Source organism: Salvelinus namaycush, chromosome 37 (genome assembly GCF_016432855.1).
Source record: "Salvelinus namaycush isolate Seneca chromosome 37, SaNama_1.0, whole genome shotgun sequence".
Classification (NCBI taxonomy): domain Eukaryota; kingdom Metazoa; phylum Chordata; class Actinopteri; order Salmoniformes; family Salmonidae; genus Salvelinus; species Salvelinus namaycush.
The window spans coordinates 6730086-6748433 of NC_052343.1; the positions used below are offsets into that span (position 1 = coordinate 6730086).

An 18348-nucleotide genomic window follows, 5' to 3' on the forward strand; every position below is an offset into this window, starting at 1 on the left:
CAAGCATTAAAGTGATAATTCACTTTTTGTTGTTGAAGTTTTTGTTTATTTTTGTGAACTATCCCTTTATCTATCACTTTAACGCAGATGTCAATGAAATGACTTATTGAATGACCAAGACGAGTTTCATCAAGCTCTTGCTATTACTGGATTATTGGTTATTGTACTGGGCATTGTACAAATGTTTGATAATAGGATCGCCAGAGTTCGCATGAAGTGTTTACACATGGAACAACAGGTGCAGTACTATAAAGAAGTGTCTCAGATCTAAGTTATGTGGTATGCTATGCATCATGCACCATCTATTCATTCCCAGCTTCAATTAATTCAACCCTTTTTCCCTGCAACTCTTCCCCAGGTTGTTGCTGTAAACGAGAATCTGGTCAAATAAGGGTAATATATATATATGTTTCAAATTGTGCATAGTGTGTACAAATGACTCCTATCTTGAGTTGTATTTGACTGATCGATTGATCATTGCGAAATAAATTCTATCCATTTCCTCAAGCAGAGCATCTTTGTGAAAAAGAGTTACCCTCATTTCCTGTAACTAGGTTGTGCAACTATTTATGAACTATTTTTATGAGTCACACTGTACCTTTATGAGTCACACTGTACCGTACCTTGGCCCGGTTTCCCACGAGTATCTTATGGCTAAATTCATCTTTAGAACCTTCGTAGGAGCATCGTTAAATCTACGAGCTGTTTCCCAAAACCATCGTTTCTAAAGCTGCTCTTAAAAACGATTGTTATTTAATGATTGCCTCAGACCGCACTTAGAACGGCTAAGTGCGTCTTTAGAGGCGTTTTTGCCCTTCTGCGTCACTGTATTCACAGATCTACGCTAAACACAACATCCAGATGTTTATCCGTCTTTCTGTGACCGCCGATAACTTCAAAACGAATGTGATTCCTACAATTACCTTTCTAATTTCTTTGCAATCGTTACTAACAAGCGAAGAATATACCGATGCTTCAAATGAGATGACTGTATTAAAAGATAAATACATCAGTCTTTCATGTTTCTTTTAATCAAGTTTTATTTAGCTACTTGTATGCTACTGCATGTTATTTTTTGCCACAATATATTTGATGATATGTAACATGTGCGCAATAATGTGCTAAACGTTGATTTAGTTTATAATTATAGGATAAGCATTAAAATACGCCTCCTAAATATTTGTAGAAGGACAATAGCACACATAACATCGAGATAATATAGTATATGCCATGTAACAGACAATTCTATCCAAAAGGGACTTACAGTTGCGCTTGCATACATTTTCACATGGATGGCCCCAGCGGGAATCGAACCCACAATCCTGGCATGTTGCGCTGCAGGAAGTGAGCCACACAGGACCCCATTTTTTTTGCCGTTCACATTCTATACATGTAGTCAGAAATATCACATCTGTTTGTTTCTACAAAGCCTTCACGGTCTGACAATAAAGCAGCCCCTTTCTCTGAGACATGGCTGCTTGCCCCAACACACGGCTGACTTTAATAAGGTCTACAGTCATGTCTCAGGGCAAGTAGCCTTGTGTCACTTAGGGAAAGGCAGCCCCCATCTTGGTATCTCTATAACTCAGTGAACTCAGAATATGACATGAAAATGCACTACAGTCACATACCTGTACAGATCTGAAAGGGGAATATTAGTGGGAGGTTTTCAAGTACCTACAATAGCATTCCTTAAAATACAGGGCAAAGGGAAACCCGTAGGGCTTGGGAGTGGAGGCTTGAGATCTGAGGCTGCATGTCACCGGCTTAAAAACAGAGAAAACAGTCTGGAATTCAGTTTGAGTGTTTTGCTAAAGCTTGCAATGTGAATCATAGCCGCACAACGATCAGATTTGAAAACCTATGCTGGATTTTCAAAGAATATAGGGTGTGTGTATGGGATAGAGAGTGAGGAGGCCGATGTGCGGAAGAGCATGAGCATGATGCATGTTAGCTTGGCATATTCAATAACTAGCTTCATCAAATCTGGCTTGAGTCTAAGCCTTAAAAAGGTGCAATTTTGCAACATCCATTTTTGGATTGATAAATTAATGATATATACCCAGTGATTCTTGAAGAATATAACTTATTAATGCCTCATGAGTTCAACTGTAGTACCCCGTCAGAACCACAAATAAAAATATTTTACTCCCATGTTTGTAAACAAAGTAAATGTTAACACTATATAGCCCCAGAACATAGTTGAAGCTATCATTTTGATATCATGGATTGTCAGTCCTTGCCTCCATAGCGCTTTCTCTGAATTTGAGAGTATTTCTCCAGCCCCGCCCCTCAGCTTTTTAGCAAAATGGGCTGGGAGGACGCTTTGTTAATGTTTCAACTGCTGATTGCCCCTTCAAAAAGGAGACTTCCGGGTCTATCCAATCAGATCTGCTTTAGCCGACATCTGCATAGCGGTTGTTTTGGTCGGAGGTGGAACTGCGTTAGAGCTGTCAAATCCACAAGCGGCTCCTGGCATTATACCGAAAGCGGACATTGCCATTGGTTGCACTGAGTCGCATTAAGAGAACTCCTATGCAGCCTTGTTTACAAGTTCGAACACTGGAATGTGATATGTAATCTACACCTAGATTAGGCTGATAGAAATCCTCATTATTTCATTTAATGATGTTCTATTTAGCCTACACTTTCTCATTCTGAACTTCTAACGCGAGTGGAACGGGTGCTTCTTCCTGACAATGATCAAGAGCAGCTGCTCACTGATTTGACATCTCCAATGCAGTTACACCTCCGACACCGTCAAAAAATATCAGCTATGCAGATGTCGGCTATCGCCGGTTAACGCTTGAATCGAGGTATCTCACCACATTTTACCCTCCTGTTCAGCACCATAATAATGAATATGAGGATAATAAAATGGTGGAATTACACTTAAAGGTAACTCTGTATGACATTCAATTAAATGAAGATTCTTTGTTACACTGTGTGCCTAATGTATATTTACAGAATGACAGGGACATGCCATCACATGTCTCACAACATGTCTAAAATATCTACATGACATGGCATATTTAAATGTTATTTAGCTAACCTATCGTAGCAGGCGTAAAACACCTGAGCGGGACACCCCACATTCGGGTCATGAGAAAAAAAATTAACTGTTTGGAGAGGTTCTCTTCTGCACTGTTCAACCAATCCAGTAAATGTGGAGGAGGAGTTAAGATTGTTAGCAAAGCGACACTTTTTGGATGGAAACATCTTCAAAGAGCAAGCATGACGTGGCTAGCTGCTAGACAGATACTATCTAGTTGTCTAGCGATAATGGAATAGCCGGGAAAGTTGACAAGAACGAAATTGGTACGTGGTTTCTGTTGACTTTGTGGCAAGAACTTCATCTCGCTAAAACCTACATGAGGGTGGCTCTCCAGGAACAGGGTTGGAGAGCCCTGAGCTATGGTCATCATCAGATCCTCATCATGGAGCATATGACTGTCTACACTGTCAGGCACTGAAACAAGAGACACAATGGACGTGCCATATCATTGTGCGGTAGCTTGAGACAATACAGAGACATGACATTAGAAAATACAGACAGGTATATTTCAAACCTCTCATTTTAGTGTAACATGATTTCCCAACATTCAAAGGCAGTGGTTAAGTGCTATATAAATGAATAGAAAATGAGTGAGTAAACCTTTATTACAGATAAGTACTAGGTACTGGTAAATACTTGGCAACAAATTGAACTATTTGGTATAGTAGCTATTTGTAGTCTGAAGAAACAAAGTGGCCTACTCTAAAAAGATATAATAATTGCTGAGAAATAAAATGCCTAGTGTTACCTGTTAATTATTTCAAGTACCTTGTAGTTATGACTGCGTTAATACTAATAACCTGATTTGAAGGTGGTGGTACCATGAGATAGCATAATAACAACATTCTGACTTTAAATACCTAGCTAGTACTTACCGTACTGTTCAATAAAAAGTTAAATAAAATAAAAAGTTTAACAATTTGTTTAGACCAAGAACTCTACTCCAAATGTCCATGATAATTGAATTATACATTTGACATGTTTAGGCACTTAAAAATCTACAAAGTGGATAGCCAGCAACTATCATAGAAACATAGTTAAAGTAATTGTCCAGTGAAAATCTCACTTTAAAAAAAGTTATTCTGTTAACTCATACCCAAATAATGTTGATGACTCATATTATACTCGTATGTGGCCAAAGCATTAATTGGAGAAACCATTTAAAAAAAAAAGACCCTTAAACTCAAACAAACAGCAAGCATTTTATAAAATATTTCCTCAGAGGATGATGTCATCCTCTTGAAGAGCTTGAGCTGGCCAATCAGCAGTCTATTCGCATGAATATATATATAAAAAAAAAAACGATGTACACCCACACCCTTCCAACACAGAAAAGCTGCTTTTTAAACATACTTAAAACATTGGAGGGAAAACTATTTCACTCATACTGTATTGTAATTAATTATAGGTCATATTTCATAAAAATCTGGAAACACTGGACAGTTACTTTAAAATATCTATTCGATTTACCCAGTCTTTGGTGATACAAGAGACCCTCACAAGCCATACAGTACATATTACAGTACACATATTTTTATACATTAATCTTGCTGAAAACGTCACATTCTGGTCTATGAGGGAATTAGAACATTTGGATCAATGACAAAAAGTGCTTCTCCAACATTAATTGATTTCTTTGGCAACTTCCACATATACTCTTGGTTAAAAGGATACTGTATAGTGTTTGGGGCTCTTTGGGCGTAGCTTTATACCATTGCATTCCACACTGCATAAAGAGATGGAATACCGAATATTTGTCTATGAGACAGGAAATACATTACGGCCATCAGAACCACAATATTTAAAAAAACATAGTAAAAAGGTGGCATTTTAGACAAGGACATTATTTTAGACAATTATTTCTTATTGCATGAGAGCTGAATTTCAGACAAATGAGAGATCACATACCGCATATCCCAAATGATGATACAATATGAATCAACAGTCAAACACTCTAGATTCACGTTTGCCGTGGTACTGAGTCTAGAGGCAAGATTTGACGACACTGTTATAATATACAACTTCAATAAGTCAAAAATCGCAAATAATCCAGTTAAACACGACAGGGGATTCATCCCGATTCTCCACACTTCTCCCAAACTGTGAACACACTACCTGTCAAGGATTTCACATAAGCTATGCAAGCACATGACCGCGAAGAAAGGACAACATTGACAACAAAATGTTGCCCTCTCACATTCAAACGGTTCAAACCGTTAGAGTAAATTAAAGGAAAAGCGCAAGAGAATTACCCAAGGCACATTTTCACCCAAGTATCCCATTGACATCAATGAATGATTTACGTGGAAGTTAGAGTTGTGCAAGCTTATCTCAACCCTGAATCAACTCCTTAGACAAGATGCTTAGAGGCATCAGAAGGCACCTCTCTGAGATTTGAGGTTGAGGATCTCTGCAGCCAGCTTCTGGGCATCCATCAGGTGAGGGAACATTCCCATGACCGTATCCACCTGGTGGGGGTTGAAGATGGCCTGCAGTTTCTTACGGAGCTCCTCTCTCTCTGTGTCAAAGGCAGAAGGTGGAGGTGGCTGGGCCCAGGAGTCGTGTTCCTGCTGATCCCTGTAAGATGAGTGGGGGGCTCCATGCGGGGTAGGGGGCTGATGGAGGTGGGGGCCGGGGGGGAGGCTACAGGACGCCCTAGCCTGGGGGACCCCGCCATGGAAGGGGTCTGACCAGTACTTCTGGGGGTGCTGATGGGGGTGGAAATGGTGTGCCCCCACCCCATCTTGCTGGAAGTTGCAGGGGAGGCTGTAGTGGTGCATGTTGGGTGGGAACAGAGGAGGCGAGTAGGTGTCATACCTCGGCTGGGATTGGGAGTGGGACTCGAGGTGTGGGTTGCTGTGGTGCTGCTGCTGGGGACCCGAGGAGGGAGCCAAATGGAAACACCTGCAGGGCTGGGGGCTGTCCTGGGCCAGACTCTCTGGATGCATGCCTGGATGTCTGGAACCAGAGGGGAAGCCCTGCTGTTGCTGCTGCCTGGACCTGAAGGCCTTGCTGTGGCCTTGGGACACATCCGAGTACTGGCTCTGGCTCTCATAGGAGCCAAAACCAGAGTCCAGGCACTCATGGGAGATGCTGGCATAGGGGAGGTCAGTAGTAGTGGATGGGGAGAGCATACTGGGCCAGTCCATCTGTCCTTGGCCTACTGCTGTGGGGCTGCGGGCCTGCTGGTTCCTACTGGAGCGCAACCCATCCCAGTATAGCAACATGTTCTCAGTTACCTGGCTCTTGGGACCCTCCCTCAGGGAACCGCGGGGCTCTAACGTCAGCCTGTGCTCCAGGTCATTCTCCAGAGAATAGGAGGGAAAGGATCCCGGGTCGGACTGGTGGCCCCTCAGCTGTGACATCATGGGATTCCGGTCCTCTTTTGCCGAGGAGAGCCTTGCCTTCTCCCTTAGCTCGTCAGCCAACGAGGAGTGGGATTGGTGAGTGCGCTCAGGGTGGTAGAACTTACACTTTACACCGTAGGTGCATTTTTTACCTGAAATAGAAAACATAAATGACAGTTACTAAACATGACAGTTATTACAGTATTACTACCTAAATCTAAAATAAACTAAAATAATACTGTTAACTCTACAGGAGAAAGTATCTGGATTCTTCACAATGAGTCTCAGATTAGAAGTGCTGATATAACATCAGTTATGCCTAATGGAGACCTGATCCTAGCTTAGTACTTTGTTTCAACAAGACAGGTTTTAAACTAAGCTTCAGTGTTCAGACAATCAAATTAGAACCCTATGGTACCTCACACACATATCTCTATGGTTGATATCTTACCATAAGGACAGAGTTGGCGCTTGTGTTCTGGTAGTAGAGGCTTCTTCCTAAGGAAGTTCTCCAGACTGGGACCATGACGGCCAAGCGGGTCATCTGGGGGCATGAATCTGGGCCGGGAAATGGGTAATATTGATCAGAAAACCACACAGGCAGAGAAGTGATAGAGGATCTAATCTATAAATCGACAAGAACAATAAAACGTGGTGCAGTCAGAGGGAATGTTTGCTTTTCCTGTCTGAAATAATGACATGAATACATGTCTCATTAATCATCCTCTAACCATACAGGAGTGGTCACCAACCTTTGAGTCAAGATCACTTTGAGTCAAAATGCAAGCTGAGATCTACCACACAGATATTTTTTTTTAGAAGATTACATAAAAAAAGCCTTTGCAATATTAACCTATTAAAAACAGTACTGTAACAATTAGGTTTATGCAGTAGGCTATAGGCCCAATACATTGTCACCGCATATTGGCTTTGCTTGAATTGTCCTGCAAATGTATTGTTGTTCCCACCATTTTTATAGATTTTAGGTAGGCTATACAATCACACCGGTAATAGATCAGTTGTTGTATTACTTGTGAGGCACAGCCGAGTGAACTACATTTAAATAATAATGTATTTTACTGGGCTGATGGTGCCTGCATCTGATGGTCAGTCTCAGTAGAGGGAGAGAGCAGCAGACTGAAGGTTCACCTCTTAACGTCCCTACGCTTTCCCTTTCCTCCGTAGACCAAAAAGGGACACCGTCTTCCAGCTAATGGCAAAACTCGAGTCGCACAACATTATTTCTGCCTCTGGACAAATACATGTTGTTACTCCTTTGAACAGAGAAAGTTAAATATTCCTCGATATTAAAAAAGACCCAAGCCGCTAATAATAACCAGACAAGCCTATCGATACACCTTCCTACTCATTCATTACAGCTTCAGTGCTGGTTGAGGCGCGAGTGGGAGTAGGATGAACGTGCATTTCATGGATAATAAAAGTGTTGAATAAAAAGTGTTGAGTGCTGAGCAAGAACGTAAACAGGAACACACTCATAAAAACACCAGCTTGTCGCTGTATTTGTTGAATCATGGTTTTAAAAGTCAACAGTGCGAGACTAATAAAAAACAGAAACGCAAGGCTTTATCGTTGGGTTTTTTACAGAAATGTTTGGCGATCGTCTAGGAATGCCTTGGAGATCGACCAGTTGGTGACCATGGCCTTACAGTATATTACACTACGACAGTATCTGCTCTAAAAGGTCAAATCTGCTTTTCGGAACCAAGTTGCTCGCTATTTCTGGGCTGAATCCTGACTGGAGCACTATGTGCATGACTCATAGTTCTACTCAAATAGTTCTACATCAATCCATGATTAATAAAAAACATTATTAAAAGTTAAAAACCTGTTTATACATTTCATGTTTCTGTCCAAAATCAGTATTAATGACAGATGTCACCTGCTGAAACCCCCCATACCACATGTATGGTCCCCCTGCCCGGGGGGGGGGATTGAATTCCTGGCCTCTTCACCATTGTATCTTCTCCCCTTAATTCATGCCTGCCACTGTCAACCCCCCCAGTACTCACTTGTCATTGACGAAAGAGTACATAAGCAGCCTCTCCTCGATACAGCGCTTCCACTCCGGACGCTCTCCCTGCAGGTCCCTATAGGTGTCGTTGGACACGATCACGCCGTCCGACTCGTAGGCATGCTTCACAATAAAACGGTCGTCGTAGCAGACCACCCGTTTACCACCGACGCGTCTCGAGGGAGTGAAGACAACGATCTTCTTCTTCTCCAGCTCCATTAGAATGTGTTGGTCTGGAAATAAAATGTGCAGATGTTTCACCAAGTGTTTTATTATGTCCCAGTCAAGGGCCTTTATTCATAAAGCTTCTCAGAGTAGGAGTGCTGATCTAGGATCAGTTTTGCCGTATAGATCATAATCAATACGATTACATGGACAGCTGTTGTTGGTGATGTAAGAAGCAGAGATGGTTCGCTTTATGTTTGGTCTTTCATCATATTGGAATTCTGTTTGACACAAATTATTCCACTGCCTTAATGGTTAATGTCTTCTTAGTACACATTAACATGACTAATATTTCAAAACAAAAACAACATATTCTATACCTTTGCATGATAAACAAGCCAGGTGACACTATGATAATAAAGGGTTGCTGTCACGTTCGTCGTAAGGATCGGACCAAGGCGCAGAGTGAGTAGAGTTCCACATAATTTTAATGAACAGAAACTCACTTAACAAAACAACAAACAACCAACCGAAACGTGAAGCTATACGAATAGTGCAGACAGGCAACTAAACATAGAACAAGATCCCACAACACAAACGAGGAAAATGGCTACCTAAATATGATCCCCAATCAGAGACAACGATAAACAGATGTCTCTGATTGGGAACCATATCAGGCCAACAGACATACAACACCCCTAGACATACAAAACTAGCGTACCCACCCTAGTCACACCCTGACCTAAATATATAGAAAAACAGAGTTATCTAAGGTCAGGGCGTGACAGTTGCATAACATTGCTTTAGTCAAATATGGTATATTGTCCCAAATCAAACAGGGGACACAAAACAAATCCATCAACTGTGGGAAAAAAAAATCCCTGAGACAAAACCATCAATCACTTAAAACAAATATTACATGACTGGCTAATTATTACATAAGCTGTTCAAACTTCACAACCTACATCCCCAATATCACATAACATGGAAACCTCCCAGCAGACTAAATTAAAACATTGACAAATACATTAAAAATGAACGTTGAATAAATGGACCTGTGTACACAGTGTGAAAATGGACAATGGAAATTGTCATTTAAATAAACAAAATGGATAAGCTAAAGGCAACAATGTTCAGTAATCCAACTTTGGAAAGAACTGGTGCCATATTCATATGGTGTCTCAAAGTAGGAGTAGCGATCGAGGATCTGGTCCCCCCTGTCCATGTCATCTTATCCAATATGACCTAAAAATGATGTCCTAGAACAGCACTCCTACTGATACACTTGAATATGGACCCTAAATATGTGTGAGACATAGGGCTCCATATTGAACAATTTTCTTTAGGTTTTTAGAGACTACTATTGACTAAAGCCTGAAAATCACTCACAAATGTCAACTGTCTGTGTTAAAAATGCTTTGATAGTTCAGGTAACAACAATTACTTGACACTTAAACCTTAACGCTCTGCTTGATTGGAAACAGTTAAAGACACAGACAGTAACCTGGGTGTGAGAAAAACAGTTGCACTTCCTGGTTGGGGATTTCCCAATTCCCAGGTAGGACTGACGGTCGCGGTTAATTTTACTTCCTGGTTACTGGGATTGAAAATAACTTTTGGCTTGCTTGCTCCACCTCAGACAGATCCACTGAACCATGCAAGCAGCGGGTACTAGGCGATGATGTATCAGCTTCAAATAGTGGTCCGCCCTACTGCACACTGGCTTTGTTAGTGGATACGCTAGGTTAACACAAACACCTAACAACTGATAACCGATAGCCTTCAGGTACATGGACAAGAGTCACTGCTGTGCTTGACAACATGTGGGTTGAAGCAATCACAATTGGGTCAATTTATTTATAATTTCTTTCAGAAAGCCTAGAGTATGACGTCAGGCAGTAGTTATGGATTTCAGTATTTCAACATTTGTCCAACAATACTCTCCGGTGGAGTTTCCCAATGCCTTTTGCCTCAGTCTCATGTTACAGACACATCACATGACTGGAAACATACTGTAGGTGCAGTGAGTGTACTTACCAAACCCCTGCATACCAATGAGATAAGGGAATGTATTGCATTATTTTAAAGCAACAGTCAATGAATAGAGTACAGTATTTTATTGTAGTGTGTTGATTTAGTTTGTGTTTTCAAAATCCCCTGGTATTAAATAAGTATTAATATTCAGAAAGAGATACTAGTCTAATTCGAACTACAGTGCATTCGGAAAGTATTCCGACCCCTTGACTTTAAAAAAAATGTTTACGCTACGGCCTTATTCTAAAACAGATTAAATGTTTTTTACCCCCTCATCAATCTACACACAATACAACATAGTGACAAAGAAATTTTAATAAATATTCATACCCTTTACTCAGTACTATGTTGAAGCACCTTTGGCAGCAATTACAGCCTCGAGTCTTCTTGGGTATGACGCTACAAGCTTGGCACACCTGTATTTGGGGAGTTTCTCCCATTCAATCAATCAAGTTTATTTTATATAGCCCTTCGTACATCAGCTAATATCTCGAAGTGCTGTACAGAAACCCAGCCATTCTTCTCTGCAGATTCTCTCAAGCTCTTTCAGGTTGGATGGGGAGTGTCGCTGCACAGCAATTTTCAGGTCTCTCCAGAGATGTTCGATCAAGTTAAAGTCCCGGTTCTGGCTGGGCCACTCAAGGACAGAGACTTGTCCTGAAGCCACTTCTGCGTTGTCTTGGCTGTGTGCTTAGGGTAGTTGTCCTGTTGGAAGGTGAACCTTCGGCCCAGTCTGAGGTCTCGAACGCTCTGGAGCAGGTTTTCATCAAGGATCTCTCTGTACTTGTTTCCTAGTCCCTGCCGCTGAAAAACATCCCCACAGCATGATACTGCCACCACTATGGCTCACCGTAGGGATGGTGCCAGGTTTCCTCCAGAAGTGATGCTTGGCATTCAGGCCAAATCATTCATTCTTAGTTTCATCAGATCAGAGGTTTCAGATCAGAGGTTTGAGAGTCCTTTGGGTGCCTTTTGGCAAACTCCAAACGGGCTGTCATGGGCCTTTTACTGAGGAGTGGCTTCAGTCTGGCCACTCTACCATAAAGGCCTGATTGGTGGAGTGCTGCAGAGATGGTTGTCCTTCTTGAAGGTTCTCCCATCTTCATAGAGAAACTCTGGAGCTCTGTCAGAGATGACCATTGGGTTCTTGGTCACCTCCCTGACCAAGGCCCTTCACCCCCGATTGCTCAGTTTGGCTGGGTGGCCAGCTCTAGGAAGAGTCTTGGTGGTTCTAAACTTCTTCCATTTATGAATGATGGAGGCCACTGTGTTCTTGGGGACCTTCAATGCTGCAGAAATTTGTTGGTACCCTTCCCCAGTTCTGTGCCTCGACACAATCCTGTCTTAGAGTTCTGCAGAAAATTCCTTAGACCTCATGGCTTGGTTTTTGCTCTGACATGCACTGTCACTGTGGGACCTTATATAGACATGTGTGTGCCTTTTAAAATCATGTCCAATCAATTGAATTTACCACAAGTGGACTCCAATCCAGTTGTAGAAACATCAAGGTTGATCAATGGAAACAGGATGCTCCTGAGCTCAATTTTGATTCTCATAGCAAAGGGCCTGAATACGTATGTTAAGGTATGTTTTTTTATTTTTAATACATTTGAAACATTTTATGAGAATGTTTTGTATTTAATTAATTTTAGAATAAGGATGTAACATAATCTGAATGCACTATTTGTGAATCTCACCTGTGATGGGGACATCAGGCCTGGGCTGCTCCTTGCGCCATGAGGGCACAAACACAATGACGGTTGAGTGACCTCTATCCAGGAAATAGATCACTGCCAACTCAATTCCCCTACAGGAGAACACTTGTTTGTTACCATGACTAGAAGGGAGACAAGAGAGCAGGAAATGGGATAAATAAATATGTCATTACTTTCGATGAATCAACAAACATTTCTAGTGAAGAGGGCAGAGAGGTGAAGGTGCAGTTATGTCGATCTGATTTTTAAAATCTTTTTTTTAATCAATGAAACAAAGTAGAGCAAAGCTAATTTGACCAAATCATTTCTCGTCTGTCTACAATGCATTCGCCTCACAGTGGCAATGCAAGCGAATGACAAGGTTTGCACAGTAAAAAAAAAAAAAAAAAAACAGGCTCTTTCTGAGGAGTAAAGTAACACGACATCATTAAAGTAATATAAGATAATAACATATGACAGAATGACAGCTATACTGTACATCAAGGTCCTATTTTACGTATAGCAGAGCTAAATAACACTTGCAGAGAGACCTTTGAACTTTATTGGACAATAAATATAAAACACCAGGTAAAAAAAAAAAAAAGCTTTGGTGATGACATTTTACCAAGACAAATATGATTCTTTATGTTCTAAATCATTCAGTCGGGTCTTTAACATATCATTAACATTATATCCAAAAAAAGTCTGATTTTGCATCCTAATATATCCAATAATAAGCACTGAGCTCTGTTGACAGAGCGTTGACGCTCCTTGCAGCAACTTTTTAGGATTTGACATGTTGTGCTCTTCTGCCGTTTCTGTGGGTCGCAAAAGGCGAAATAAGCACGACACGAGTGGAATTAAACGTAAAAGTCTTAGGATCAAGTGCCTTGCTCAAGGGTACATCAACAGACTTTTTGGGGATTTGAGCCAGCGATCTTTCATTTACTGGCCCAATGCTCTGAACTGCTAGGCTACCTGTCGCCACATGTGAATCGGACATTCCTTTGAACATACACGCGGATTGTGGTTCCTTATTGGTTTATGACTTGAATAGAGTACAAAACACACACTGTATACTCAAATAGCTAGGTAATCAAACTGTCATCAACAAGATAAAAAAAAAATTGGTTTGGGTCCATCCATGTAATAAGGAGCAGGCAGTTAAAAATGGTCGTATATGCAAATACTTGAACTAAGAAGACATAATAGGACTTGAGTGACAATGTCGTCTGGCCTGTTCAATATGAACTCTATCCTGACAATATAAACACCGCCTTGACACATAGCTATCACTGGGAGCCAGTGCGAGGCAGAGACTTGCGTAGGAGATTTGCATATAGTACAGCATTAACCTTAGCAAAGGCATGCACAGGCATGGCCAACTACCTCTTCAAACACAGCTGACAAAATTGCATTAAGGTGTATGAGAAGAGCGTGTGATTCTCGTGTTGGAAGGGTCATAGTTCAACAGCTGATAATGAGTAGTTGCACACCTGTAGTTTTACAGGTATTCTTCACATAGCTGCCTGTCATTATCATTGTGATGTACAACAAACCACATGAGGAGAACATAATACAATACATCCGCTTCATCTAATTTCTCAACCACAATAACACCTTAATTAACCCTTACAGGACAGGACTGTCATGAACATGACATACACGTATGCACCAACACAGCTGAACTCATTGAAACACTTCAATGGAACGCTAGCTCTTACAAACATAACAAGAAAAGAAGTGATTTGACTCGCTCACCTCATGGCCACATTGCTGCCGTCAATAACGATAGGTTTCAGTCCACTGTCTGTGTCCTTCCTGTCTTCCAGTGATGGGACTGGTCTGTCTCTCTGGGGGCCATGGGTCCTAGAGGAGGCCATGCTGGAGCCTGTGTGGCTTGTGGGGCCAGTAGTATTGTCACCACTCTCAGGGATGGTTGAGTTAGAAGTACTAGTGCTGGCTTCACTGCGGACCAGCTCCCCCAGTACAGAGTTGGTGTCTGTACTCAGGCCTAGCTTAAGCAGGGCGGCCCGAACCTCCATGGGGGAGTAGCCCAACTTTCTGAAGAAGTCCACCCTGAGCTGGAGCTCTCCTGGGTTGGGTTCAAACGGACCAGTGACTGGGGTCTGGAGGCTGGGAAAGGCCTGGTCCATGCTCTACTACTGTCTGTCTGGGATTTATTGTACAGCATGGGAGGGTTATGACCTATTTTTCATGTTGATACTGTTGCCTGGATTGAACAGAGAGAGACTTCAGTTAAATTCAAGACAATGTTATGGAAATATACTGAACAAAAATAGTCCAAAAAACATTCTTCTTGATGAACATCCAGGTGCTTTTTGGCAAACATGAGTCAACTTTTTGGATAGCAGTTCTCCCATTATGTCTGGCGAAAACCAAACACTGCATCCCACTGTAAGAACCTCATACCCACTGTCAAGCATGGTGGTGGTAGTGTGATGGTTTGGGGATGTTTTGCTGCCTAAGGACCTAGACGACTTGCCTTAATAGAAGGAAAAAGGAATTCTGCTAAGTATCAGAGAATTCTACAGGAGAATGTCAGGTCATTGGTCTGTAAGCTGAAGCTGAAGCGCAGCTGGGTCATGCAGCAAGACAATGATCCAAAACACACAATCAAGTCTACATGAAAAATTGCTAAAAAGCCCCAAACAATTGGTTTTGGAATGGCCTAGTCAAAATCCAGACCTAATCCCAATTGAGATGTTGTGGCAGGACTTAAACGAACAGTTCATGTTTGAAAACCCAAATGTTGCCGAGTTAAAGCAGTTCTGCACACAAGAGTGGGCCAAAATTCCTCCACAGCGATGTGAGAGACTGATCAACAACTACAGGAAGCATTTGGTTGCAGTCACTGCAGCTAAAGGAGGCACAACCAGTTATTGAATGTAAGTGAGCAATTACTTATTCACAAAGGGGAATTGGGTGTTGCATAACTTTGTTAATTAAAAAAATAAATCAAATAGGTATCCATTTTTTGTTGTTGTTATTTGTAAACTCAGGGTCCCTTTATCTAATATTAGGTTTTGCTTGAAGATCTGATAACATTCATCATTAAAAATATGCAAAAATAGAGAAAAATCTGAGAAGGGGGCAAATACTTTTTCACAGCACTGTATAAAACGCAACAATTTCTAATATTTTACTGAGTTACAGTTCACATTAGGAAATCAGTCAATTTAAATAAATTCATTAGGCCGTAATCTATGGATTTCACAAGACTGGGAATACAGATTTGCTTCTGTTGGTCACAAATACCAACAACAAAAAGGTAGGGGCGTGGATCCGAAAACCAATCATTATCTGGTGTGACCACCATTCGCCTCATGCCGTGTGACATCTTCGGATAGAGGTGATCAGGCTGTTGATTGTGGCCTGTGGAATGTTGTGCCACTCCTCTTCAATGGCTGTGAGAAATTGCTGGAAATTGGCGGTAACTGGAACACGCTGTTGTACACGTCAATTAAGAGCATTCCAAACATGCTCAACGGGCGACATGTCTGGTGAGTATACAGGCCATAGAAGAACTGGGACATTTTCAGCTTCCAGGAATTGTGTACAGATCTTTGCAACATGGGGCCGTGCATTATCATGCTGAAACATGAGGTGATGGCGGCGGATGAATGGCTCGACAATGGGCCTCAGCATCTCATCACTGTATATCTGTGCATTCAAATTGACATAGATAAAATGCAATTGTGTTTGTTGTCCGCAACTTATGCCTGCCCATACCATAACCCCACCGGCACCATGGGGCACTCTGTTCACAACTTTGACATCAGCAAACCGCTCTCCCATACTTCTGCCATCTGCCCGGTACAGTTGAAACCGGGATTAATCCGTGAAGAGCACACTTCTCCAGCGTGCATTTGCCCACTGAAGTCGGTTACGAAGCCGAACTGCAGTCAGGTCAAGACCCTGTTGAGGATGACGAGCATGCAGATAAGCTTCCCTGAGGCGATTTCTGACAGTTGAAATTCTATGGTGTTACAAACCCAGTTCCATCAGCTGTCCGTTCGGGTGGCTGGTCTCAGACGATCCCGCAGGTGAAGATCCTTGGCTGGCATGGTTACATGTGGTCTGCGGTTGTGAGGCCGGTTGAAAGTACTGCCAAATTCTCTAAAACGACATTGGAGGCGGCTTATAGTAGAGAAATGAACATTCAATTCAGCTCTGGTGGACATTCCTGCAGTCAGCATGCCAATTGTACACTGCCTCAAAACTTGAGACATCTGTGGCATTGTGTTTCACATTTTAGAGTGGCCTTTTATTGTCCCCAACTCAAGGTACACCTGTGTAATGCTCATGCTGCTTAATCAGCTTCTTGATATGCCACACCTGTCAGGTGGAAAGAATATTTTGGCAAAGGAGAAATGCTCACTAACATTTTTACATACGGTCTGGAGTGATTTACATGTGCTATTATGGTTAAGTGTCCTGCTCAAGGGCACGGCAACAGATTGTTCACCTAGTCGGCTCAGGGATTCGAACCAGCAAACGAAACCCAACATTCTTAGCCTAGAGGTTATCTGCCACCCACTAATAGGGATGTAAACAAATGTGTGCACAACATTTGAGAGAAATACGCTTTTAGTGCATATGGAACATTTCTGGGATCTTTCATTTCAGCTCATGAAACATGGGACCAACACTTTATATTTTGGTTTAGTGTAGTTTGGCTGACATGCTGTATTATGTCAGAGTAAAATGCAAATTATTCAGTTGACAACTTGACATATTGACTGTACTGCATTACGTTTCAGGCCTAATATCATTGTATTCACATTAGGCTAAAGTGTCACAGGTCTACAGCAATTGCAAACGGTTTTTAGATTATTGCAATGTATCACAGAAACCACACAATTAAACTGGTAACTTCCCAAATGTTATTCAACATTACCATAGCCTGAAACACCCTGGACGAATCAACGACTAGATTAATCCCAAACGAATATTAAGTATTTACCCATGTAAATAATAAAATAGCATACACAAAAACTACATTACAAAGGCCGACACTGGATTAAGGTATTCGTCGGTACAGAAGGCGAGCCTGGCGCCGTGTTTTTCCTCACGACAGTGAATACAAGGACAGGTGACACGTAAATCAGATTCATGTGACGTTTGAGTGAAAATAATAGAGTAAATCATGATCTTTGTACAAATACACAACCCTGACAATGGTGTTTAGAATTTACCTTAACTTTCAATTAGTGTTCCTCTTCGTGGTGCTCCATTTTCACCTCGACCATACCGCATTTCCGATTTACGCTATGGCTATGACTTCGCAACCGCAGCACCTCCCTCTCTCGTACTCAAAAGTGTCCTTCCTTTATTCCTGTGCGGCCACGGGCCCAATTTGTTAAAGTCCTCCCAAGTCGCCTTCAAATTATAGCCTACGCTACTGTAGAGCTACATTTTCTCAGTCCTAGCCTAGAAGTCAAATTCAATTCTTGAATTTCTGAAACTGAAACTAACCCTGTCCTGTTAAGGTAAAGTCTGATTTCTAAATCAGTTCACCAAAATTATGGACATGTTATACCTGTAGGTATAGCAGCAGTAAATAGGGGTGCTGAGGGTGCTGCCTCCATAAAAATCGGAATAAAAAATAATAATTGAAAAAAAAGCTAGAAAACGTTTCTTTGTCTCACAAAAGCAGTGCACTGGGCCTTTACTAGTCCTGTATTAGAGGACCAGCTACCCCTCCCCCTTCCCCCCACCGCAGCACCACACCACAACCCCAAACATCTTCCTGCAGCTATGCCTGAGGGGATATGTCGATCAGCTCTGATATTTGCTGCACTCCTGCCCAAACTGCACGCTTCCAAAATTGCGCGCTTCCCGGCTGTATGTGATTGAAATTTAAAACAATCCACAGCAATTAAAAAAAAAAAAATTAACCTCTGTGGCTAAATCATGTTCTCTGGTGAAGTTATTTTTTTAAATATACATATTTTTTACTTTTCTCCCCTTTTCTCCCAAATTTCATGGTATCCAATT

General features: G+C 41.7%; 1 protein-coding gene across 1 annotated transcript; it reads right to left on the reverse strand.

The window, feature by feature from the left end:
- Positions 1-3559: 3559 nt before the first annotated feature.
- Positions 3560-17766, reverse strand: LOC120031537 (endoribonuclease ZC3H12A-like). Its single transcript, XM_038977337.1, has 6 exons — positions 17547-17766; positions 14089-14560; positions 12331-12470; positions 8433-8667; positions 6854-6960; positions 3560-6554 (listed from the first exon to the last, which is right to left on the reverse strand). The coding sequence occupies exons 2-6, from the start codon at positions 14481-14483 to the stop codon at positions 5428-5430; spliced, it is 2004 nt and encodes a 667-aa protein (XP_038833265.1). The 5' UTR covers positions 14484-14560; positions 17547-17766; the 3' UTR covers positions 3560-5427.
- Positions 17767-18348: the final 582 nt, after the last annotated feature.